This window comes from Suricata suricatta, chromosome 5 (genome assembly GCF_006229205.1).
Source record: "Suricata suricatta isolate VVHF042 chromosome 5, meerkat_22Aug2017_6uvM2_HiC, whole genome shotgun sequence".
Classification (NCBI taxonomy): Eukaryota; Metazoa; Chordata; class Mammalia; order Carnivora; family Herpestidae; genus Suricata; species Suricata suricatta.
Genome location: NC_043704.1, coordinates 71,101,467 through 71,111,121, shown reverse-complemented (window position 1 = coordinate 71,111,121; position 9,655 = coordinate 71,101,467). Strand labels below are relative to the sequence as shown.

Sequence of the window (9,655 nt, the reverse complement as noted above, 5' to 3'; positions counted from 1 at the left end):
TAGTCTCTTTCCCTCTCCCCTACTCTCACACACATACTCTCTCTCTTAAATAAAATATGTATGTGCATGTATGTGTGTGTGTGTGTGTGTGTGTGTGTGTGTGTGCGTGCGCATGCGCGCATGTATACACACACTCTGATTTTGGAAATATTGAATGTGAGGTATTTCAGACCAAGCAGAGAGGTTGAATATATACATTAACAATAGTTGTATATAAGAGGTGGGATTTTAGAAATTTTTTCTTTTTCTTCTACTTCTCATTCCATTTTTTCTTAGCCCTTTTGAAATTTTCAAAATTTTTAAATCATAAGAAAGTTTTTTAATATAGAAAAAGATTAGCCACATTTAATTTTTCTAATAATAATAACAACTTGACTTATGAGCTAGAAGGGAGGAACGCCTGAGTATTTCAGACTTTCTTGTAATCTGCTTGTGTCCAGAACTTCAAGTTGAAATTCAAGTCAATTAAACATTCTCTGTCATCTTCTTACCTCCCAGGCACTCTGCTAGGTTCAGGGGATACTAAGATAAATATGGCCCTGCTCTGAAGAAGCTCGAAGTCCAATAGGCTCCAGGACCAGCCTCAGCAAGAGCTGTAATTACGGTCCAAACCAAGAACCAGGAGAGAATGAAGGATGGAGGTAAGGGGAGGATGCACAAAATCCCTGTATCATATAAATGTCAAAAAAAAAAAAAGCCCACACATTCCATACTGATCAAATAGATAATCTCTGGGCCAGACTAAGTGTGGTATTAATGTCCAATGGAAGCACAAAGCAGGTAACAGATGGGTGATCAAGTCACTCTTTACTGAAACACAACACATGTGCCAAAGGAAGTCCAAGAGCATCTTTGGAACACCTCTCCCCTGCCCCCCCACACACACTCTGGCATATGTGCGTTAAGGTCCCGCTGCCATGTCTGGGATAAGGGCTTAGGTCATCTGATCTCTTGGGAATCTTCCAGGTACATCTCAGCGCAGTAACATGGCTCAGTCTGTGGGGACCCAGAGGCTGGCAGCACTGCCCCCTTAGCACACAGCCATGCCTGGCTGCAGCTGGTCTTCCTTAGTCCCTCTTGACACGCAGCAGAGACACCTGGATGGGAGCCATGTGGGTATACAGTTCACGGCGGAGCTGCAGGGCAAAAGGAGTACTTTTGGTACTTCCAGACCACCTGGCCCATGAACTCAGCACAGGCCAAGGACAGGAAGGGACAGTGGGAGAGAATATATGAGGAGGCCAGCAACACTTCTTGGGCCCCCCACAGGCTGGGCATGGACTAGGTATTTCATGCACATAATGCCATTTAAGCTCACAAAGCAGGTAGTATTCACTTCATTTTATAAGGGAGTAAAATAATATGGAATAACTTACCCAAGGTCACACAGTTAGGAACTGGAATTCACCCTCAGATCTGTATGGCTCCAAACTTATTGTTTGTCTGAGTCCCGAACCCTGAGCCCTACATCAGTGTCCTGCTTCCAACAAGAGTTCGTGCCCAGCAACGCATGGCCTAATTCCTATACCTCAGCTCCAGACCTGTCCTCTCTCCCTGACATCTTTCTGACCCCTGAAATAGTTTCCATTTGGGGGGGACTCAGATCTGGCACCATTTTGGCTTCTCTTTTTGACTAGGATTCACACCTGCTACTTTGATTATCAAGTCCCCAGTAGACATTTGTCATTTCTTTGGCTGTCCCACTTCAGAACTGCCATATTGTGTTCTGAGATCTCATTATGGGAGTCCTGATGGGTCCCTTTCCCCTAATAGAACTTCAAGAGCCCAGATACTTCTTTTCTCATCCCCTGGCAGCAAGATGTGGGCACAAGAGCTAGGCTGAGCTGACCTGGTTGAACCTTCCAATGATTCATACCATCCCCACAAGCTCTGACCCCAGAATTCCACCATTGGGAACTTTGTCCAGTGATCTAAGTCTTAGGAGAGTTCTCCAACTTATACAAATATACCCCAATCTTGGCCCCCATCTGGAGCATACATATATAGGGTGTTTTTCTACCTAGCATTCCTATTTCCTTTAGGGCCTGTCCTTCTCATTCCATGTGGTTGAGCTGGCAGTCATAGTTTCCTTTGCAGGTCAATGAAATCAGTGTTTCCCTATTATAATATGCAGACCTTGGGAGAGGGAAGTGCCTGTGACTCTAGGGCTGTCACAGCTGCCTTTCCAGACCTATGGAGAGAGATTCTGAAGAATGAAGAGCTAAGAGAGGTAGAGAAAGAGAAAATCTTGATGATCATGTCTAAGCTGCTGGATCCAGCCATAACTGAAGCTGGAACAGTCACTTCTAGGTTTCTCGGCCAATAATACCTTGCCTTTTCTGTGTAAGCTACAATGAGCTGGTTTTTGCTACTTGTAACCCAAAGGCCTGCCTATCTGCCCATTAATATTACTGATCTTCTCACAAGGGCCAGAAGGCGTGACCTTCCCAGGACCTGAGGAACTTGGGGCTGAAGGAAAGAACTTCTTTACATAGCACAGAAGGGGAATTCCCAACTCAGGAGAAACAGGCAGAAGCCAAGCCAAGCAGGGATGCTTTAATTTAGTTCCTAATTCTTTCCTCCACTTTCTTGGCCCAAAAAGTGCCCACTCACCTGCTGCATCAGCCTCTCCATCACTCTAGGGTCAGTGAGGTCTTCTGGGGAGGCCACACTCAGTCGCAGAAGGAAAAAGCCTCCATCCCCACCTGAAAGTTTTAAAAAAAGCAGCAGATGGAACTATGGGTAAGTCAGTTCAAGAATCATGATGCGACCTGTGCCACCCAGCTTCTGTCTGCACCTCTGCGCATATGTGCTCTCTCTCATGTGTAAGTGTGTCTGTGTTCATATGGGAGCTTACATTTACTCACTGCAAAGAGAAAAAGGATTCTGTCTCCGATAACTGGGCTCCTTGTAGTGTCTTCCCAATAAGAGTGAAGGAAAGGATGGCTAAAAGCCCCATCCACGTTCGGAGAAGTCAAAAGAGTAGTGTGAGAAGGAAAAATCAAAGTGAATCTAGAACGTTCTTGAGGCTTGGCAGTCACAGATGGGCTGTTGGGAAAGGAGCCAGACAGGAAGAATGCCAGAGAGAGGCTGGCTCTTGGAGGGGGTGCCCTCAGCCAACGCTTCCAGCTCCAAGTTGGTGGTTTCCATCCAGCCTTCCCAACTTAGCAGCTCTGTGGGCAAGTTCTGCCTTTTGTTGAACCCTGACCTGCTTGCCTCCACTGCCCTGTTGTAGTCATTTCCCCCATCGGAATACTGTCAGAACTGACCCAGTCACTGCACTTCTATATTTATATAGACTGATAGAGATATCAATATTGATATTTCATCCGCCTTATTTTCGCTGCCACCTGCGTATTTCATGGGCCCAAGATTCACAAGAAAATAATTCTGTTGTTTATGTGCATGATGGATAGCTGGGTAGTTGGGAGACATCAGTGGGAGAAAGACATTTTATGCTGACCCCTTATGAAACTATTGACTTTTAAATCATGTTAATGCAGTATCTAATCAAACAAATAATAAAGAAGAGAATTTTTAAGTAAAGATGTATTAATAAATTGAGCTTAAAAAAATAAAAACACAGGGGTGTCTGGGTGGCTCGGTCAGTTGAGCATCTAACCTTGGCTCAGGTCATGATCTCACAGCTTGTGAGTTTGAGCCCTGTGTCCAGCTCTGTGCTGACAGCTTAGAGCCTGGAACCTGCTTCAGGGTCTGTGTCTCCCTCTCTCTCTGCCCCTCCCCCTGCTCACGCTCTGTTTTTGTCTCTCAAAAAATAAATAAATGTTAAAAATTATTTAAAAAATAAAAAATGTGGCGGTCCTGGGTGGCTCAGTCAGATGAGCGTCTGACTTTACCTCAGGTCATGATCTTGCAGTTTGTGAGTTCAAGCCCCAGGTCAGGCTCTGTGCTGACAGCTCAGAGCCTGGAGTCTACTTCAGATTCTGTCTCCCTCTCTCTCTGTTCCTCCCCTACTCATCCTCTGTCTCTCTCAAAAATAAATAAACATTTAAACATTTTAAATAAACGAATAAAAAATAAAAGCACAATGGGAGACTATGAGTTGGAATCAAACAGACTTCCATTTGGAGTCCCACTGCTATCTTTTTAGCATCTTTAAACCTGTTTCCTCACCTGTCAGGTGGAGCAATAATACCCACTGCATAAGGTGGTTTTGAAGGGTTAGAATAGGTAACACCTGCAAAGCTCGCGGCTCCCTGCCTGACGTCAGTGAGAACATTCAGTTCAGCCAATGCCACGGCTTCACCGGTAGTGAAATATTTTCTATCACCTCTGCCTGGAATACAAAAGATGTTCAGCAAGGTGGTTGTGATCAATAGTTTTATTTCACCTCCCCACAGAGGCAGGGCCAGCTGAGGACACCAGAGGGATGAGGCACAAGGACAGTGACAGGAAGTGAAAGTGGAGTTTCCCGGCTGACCAGGAGCCGGGCTGGCCCAGCAGCCTCTGACGAGGAGGCCTCATCCCTGAGAAGTACCTGTTGTCTCCGACACGTAGCTTTAAACATCCAAACCTTGGCCCAGGTTATTTATTTATTTAAAGTCACTGTCTATGGCTCCAACCCTAGCAAGCCCCACTCTTACGGGGTCCCAGCTGCTCAGGGGGCAGCAACCTGGGCCAGATGTTCACACGGTGCCCATCTGTGTGGCTCTGGCTGCTCATGCTTCCAGAGCATGAGGACTGTGTTTTTGAATACAATTTGGGGCCTCAGAGTAGTTATGCAAACGTTAGTGTCATAGAAGGACAGAGCTGGAAAGGACATCATTGTTCATCCATCACAGCCCCCTGCAGTTACTGGTGGAGAAACTGAGGCTCAGAAAAAGAAAGAACCTGTCCTAGGTCACCAGATTATTAAGGGCAAAACCAGGATCTCAAACCATTTCTCCAGCCTTCCAGCCCCACAGTTTTTCCATATGCCACCCTAACTCTGCCTGTTTCTGATTTTGTCAAGAATCACTAGACTATGAAGAGGTGATCTCAGAGACTGGGCTCAGAATAAGCCTCCAGATCCTTCCTTCCTCCCTACTCTTTAGACATCCTGGAAACTCCAAACCCCAAATTCCCAAGATCACACCTCTGGGAGCCACTTACCTGCAGTAACTTCTGTGGACCACCTTGTCTGAGCAGTGGTGGGCATGGCTGTTGGGGGCTTCCCTCCAGTCATGCTGGCTGTCTTCAAGGTCTTTGCTAAGGCGGTGGTCTTGGCTAAGGTGTTATTTGCCTCTGGGCTGCTGTTGGCCACAGTCAGAAGAACAGAAGGAAAGGGGCTCCTGCTAATGGGGACAGATGTATTGGTTGTGCTGTCTGTGGTTGAAGTCTCTGAGGGGGTGGAGTTCTTGCTAGTGGCTACTTGGGTGTGGCTGTAGGCCATAGATGAGAGCCCAGCAGGGGAAGCCACTTTGCCCATTGTTGACCTAGCCCCTGTGGAGATTGTAACTGAGACCTCGGTGTGGCTTGTCTCAACAGAGAGGGATGTAATTTCCTCCAAGGGGTTCGTGTTGACTGTCACCAAAGTTGTGTGGGGTACGGTGGTCTTGGCTGCTGTGGTTTCTCCTTCTATGGTGCTATTAGCAGGTAGTGGGGTCTCAACTGTGGTATCAGGCATGGCTGGTTCTGTGGCTCTGGCTTCTGACAAGGTCTCAGCAGATGTCATGGTCTCCGTGGAGTCTGATTCTGCTTCAGTGGAATCAAGCAAAGCTGACACCTCAGAGGGAGACAGGGCCTTTCCTCCTGTAGGGTCATGATCTATGTCCGAGGTCCTGGGAGTGGTGGCAGTTGTTTCTATTTCTGTAACACTGCAGTTGATAACCTCGGTGTTGGTGATGGTGTAGGCGAGCATGGTTCTAGCCGGAGCAGTGGTGTCAGATGCCAGGGCCTGTGAGGTGGTGATGGCCAGATCTGAGCTGTCAGAGAAGGCACTGCTCTCCAAGGCCAGGGCCTTGGCTTCCGCAGAGGTGTGAGCCAATGTCAAGATGTTAATTACAATCCTCTTTGCCTCTTCTGAACTGTCATATGTACAAAGGGTGCCAAGGACAGACTTCACAGGATCAGTGCCTGTAACAGTCTGAACTGTGGTCATTCCAGTTCCCGTGGGGCTGCCACTTGTGGCTGATGCCTCCACAGGAGTGGTGATCACAACCATGAGTTTGGAAGGTATCATTTTTGTGAAGGCCCTGGTCTCTATTGGCATAAAAATGGTCTTGGTTTTCCTGACCTCTGCTTCTGAAATGGTGCTAGCCATGATTGAGGTTCTATCAAAGGTCTGGGTGCTCAGGGTTTGAGTTTCCAAAGGGATGTGGCTTTGCACAGAGGTCTCAACGAAGTCAGTGGTCTGGAAGGCTCCCTGTGAATTTGTCATGATCCCTGGAGTCATGGCAGGCACTTCTACATGGTTTGTTGCCACCAAATGATCTGGTCTGCTGGTGCTGGGGCCTGTGTTGAGTAAGACCACCTTTGTAAGCCATGAGTTCCTGTGGACCTACTTCAAACAAGCTCTTGTGTTTATGCCCTGAGCACTACTGGAAGGAAGGTGGGGAGAGGTAGTTGCTTTTATCTATTTTTCATCTACACATACAAGAAATAAGGAGGTGGTATTGGGAAGACCAGTCCCATGTGTCAGCCATGGAGATGGGATCACCTGACTGATGTCCTCTGATGACCCACTTGAGGCAAGCGAGCCTCAGAATCTAGTTGATTATTAGTCTGAAGCCATCAGGGGAATGTGTGGGGCCAGGATCCAGCTTCAAGGGGAGAAAAGGAGGCAGAAGTCCAAGTGAGCCAAGAACTACAGAGCAGAAGCCATGATTCAAAGAACTTACTCAAAGAATCTTTGTCAATTTCCCATCGATACTTTACCTGTCCAGCAAATGTTTTCCCGTGGAAGTAAAAACCCCTCAAATACAGGAAATATCTGTGGTTTGTATTTAGCTGGGAGGACTGGGGGAGAGACAGAGTGGGAGGTGGTTACTGCAACAGAGAAGGGGGCAGGCAGAGTCCTTGCTCCTGCTGTGGCAGGGATGAGACCCCAGAACTACAGAAATGATGCACCTGGCATGTTCCTCCAGTAACAGGGAACCAAGTGAGGCAAATTTCGCTCCTTAGAGATGCTGCCAGCATTTCTCTACCGGGAAGAGTATCACTTGATGGCTCCTGCAAGGTTGCATGAGTGATGGGCTGAGTGGCCTCCATGGCCCTGGGGAGGCTATAGCAGGATCTTTTTATGGGCTGACAAGTGTGCCTCTCCCATCTACTAAGGGGAAGTTCTCTCTCTGTAAGTGGGCCAAGGACCCTTTTGGGGAGGGTTATAAGATTTAGCAAATAAAAATACAGGATGCCCAGTTAAACTCAAATTTGAATTTCAGATAAACAATGAATAATTTTAATGACAAATAATGTTTTCAGTATGTGCATTTCTCATATAATATCTAAGACATACTTCTCGAAAAAGCTTTGTTACCTGACATTCAAATTTAAGCAGATTCCCTGTGTTTTATCCAGAAACGTTATTCTTGGGGAAAAAAGAATCAAAATATAAACCCCCTTTTCAAGGTTCTGAGGGTTTGAAATGGTCTTTCTTGAGGTCTACTGGCCCCAAAGGTACCAAGGACCCAATGGAAGTACAGGACTATTTGGTCACCTCTATCCTGGCCGGCTGTCAGGATGTGGCCCCAGGTTCTCAGTTTGTCATCTTGTGTCTCTCTCTGAACAATAAAAGAGCCCTGGACCAGAAAGCAAGACATTGGTTTCCAGCTCCAGGCTTATGGCCTACTAACTCTGGAGTCCAATGATTAATTCGTTCAAATCCTGACTGCCTCCTACCAGCCAAGTCAGTCACCAGACCTCTCCAAGCCTTCATTTCCTCCCTTGTGAAAGCGGGTTACCATATCTGCCTTGCCATGATGGTGAGGACCAAGGAGAAGGGGGATGGGAAAGTCATATTCCAAAGACTGCAAGGTGTTACTCAGCATCCCTCCCAAGCCTTGTCCTCTCAGAGAGTCACTTGAGAGCACTCAAGTGACTTTAATACAGTGAGAATGTCAGGCTGTCCTCACGTGCACACCAGGTCAGTCATGGCATGCTCTCTCATTCTTTGTTCTGCAATCATGCTTTTTACAGGAATATACTTTCTTCTCCCCATTTCAAAGCCCAAGATATTTCTCTGAGCTTCCTCAGTCCCCATATGGTAAAAGCAAAGCCTTTCCACATCAACCCACCCAGCCTAAAGTCCAAACAGTGGTGCTCTTGGGGTCTGATCATCCATCTCCCCTAAAGCATTTTCTTCCTTTTCCAGGAACCCTGTGATACCGTCTTGCTGTGAAACCTCCTCATGCTTCCCAACCCATAGCCTCTTCACACCCCTTGGGGCTCTCACACCCCCCACCCAAGTCTCCTACCCACCAGAGGGCCTCTCAAACACAGCAAAGCCCACCTGCTCCTCTACAGCTCTAGAATGTTGCAGCTCTCCTGGTCCATTCCTCAGATCAAAAAGGCAGAGGAAGGCATGTGTTTGAAGACCTGAGTTTGAGTCCCTTCTCCACTGCTTGCTCCGCTGTGTACCAAACACGTGACCCCAGCCAAGTCTCCTGGCTCCAGCCTGCATTTTTCTCATCTGTAAAATGGAGCTAAAGGTACCTACTTCATAGGGTTGTGAAGATTAAGTTCAATTAGATGTAAAATATGCAGCACAAGCCTGGCAGGTCACGAGTGCGTGCGGGAGACCATGTGGTCCAGTGGCTAGGCACATGTGGAGTAACATTCTGGATTTGCAGATGCATTGCTTCATCCTGGGAAGCCTCAGTTCCATCTTGTGGAGAGGGGTAAGAATAAGACGTGTCTCTCTCATGGGATTACTGTGAGGATTAAAAAGATGGTGCATGGGGACATATGGGAAGTCTCTGTACTTTCCTGTCAATTTTGCTGTGAAACTAAAACTGCTCTAAAAAATAGTCTTTAAAAAAAATGGGGCACCTGGGTGGCTCAGTCAGTTGAGCAACCAACTAACCTTGGCTCGTGTCATGATCTTGTGGTCTGTGAGTTTGACCCCCACATCAGGCTCTGTGCTGGTGGCTCAGAGCCCGGTGCCTGCTTCAGATTCTGTGTCTCCCTCTCTCTCTGTCCCTCCCTCGCTCGCTCGCTCTCTCTCTCTCTCTCTCTCTCTCTCTCTGTCTTTCAAAAATAAATAAACATTAAAAATTTTTTAAAGACAATGGTGCAGCCACTCTGGAAAACAGTGTGGAGGTTCCTCAAAAAACTATCCATAGAACTCCCTTATGACCCAGCAATAGTATTGCTGGGGATTTACCCAAGAGAGACAGAAATGCTGAGGCATAGGAGCACATGTACCCCAGTGTTCATAGCAGCAATGTCAACAATAGCCAAAACATGGAAAAAGCCTAAATGTCCATCACCTGGTGAGTGGATCAGGAAGATGTGGTATATATTCACGATGGAGTACTACATGGCAATGAGAGGGAATGACATATGGCCATTTGTAGGAAAGTGGATGGACCTTGAGGGTGTCATGCTGAGCGAAGTAAGCCAGGCAGAGAAGGACAGAAACCATATGTTTGCACTCATAGGTCTAACAGGAAAACAAGAGAGACCTAATGGAGAACCAGGGGGAACGGAGGAGGGA

The 9,655-nt window shown here is 47.0% G+C and overlaps 1 protein-coding gene across 5 annotated transcripts in view; it reads right to left on the bottom strand.

Moving 5' to 3' along the window:
* Positions 1–788: 788 nt before the first annotated feature.
* The window catches only part of MUC20 (mucin 20, cell surface associated), a 10,520-nt gene continuing 1,653 nt past the window's right edge, over positions 789–9,655 (bottom strand). For 2 of the 5 annotated variants that reach the window (XM_029940728.1, XM_029940724.1), the window contains exons 2-5: positions 5,113–6,453; positions 4,135–4,297; positions 2,614–2,705; positions 1,051–1,136 (exon numbers count right to left, since the gene is read on the bottom strand). In XM_029940728.1, coding sequence (XP_029796588.1) covers positions 2,645–2,705; positions 4,135–4,297; positions 5,113–6,394 — 1,506 coding nt within the window. In that variant the 5' untranslated portion in view covers positions 6,395–6,453 and the 3' untranslated portion in view covers positions 1,051–1,136; positions 2,614–2,644. Of the gene's footprint in view, positions 1,137–2,613; positions 2,706–4,134; positions 4,298–5,112; positions 6,454–9,655 lie in introns of all 5 variants that reach the window. The other 3 variants (XM_029940725.1, XM_029940727.1, XM_029940726.1) reach the window with 3 other exon arrangements.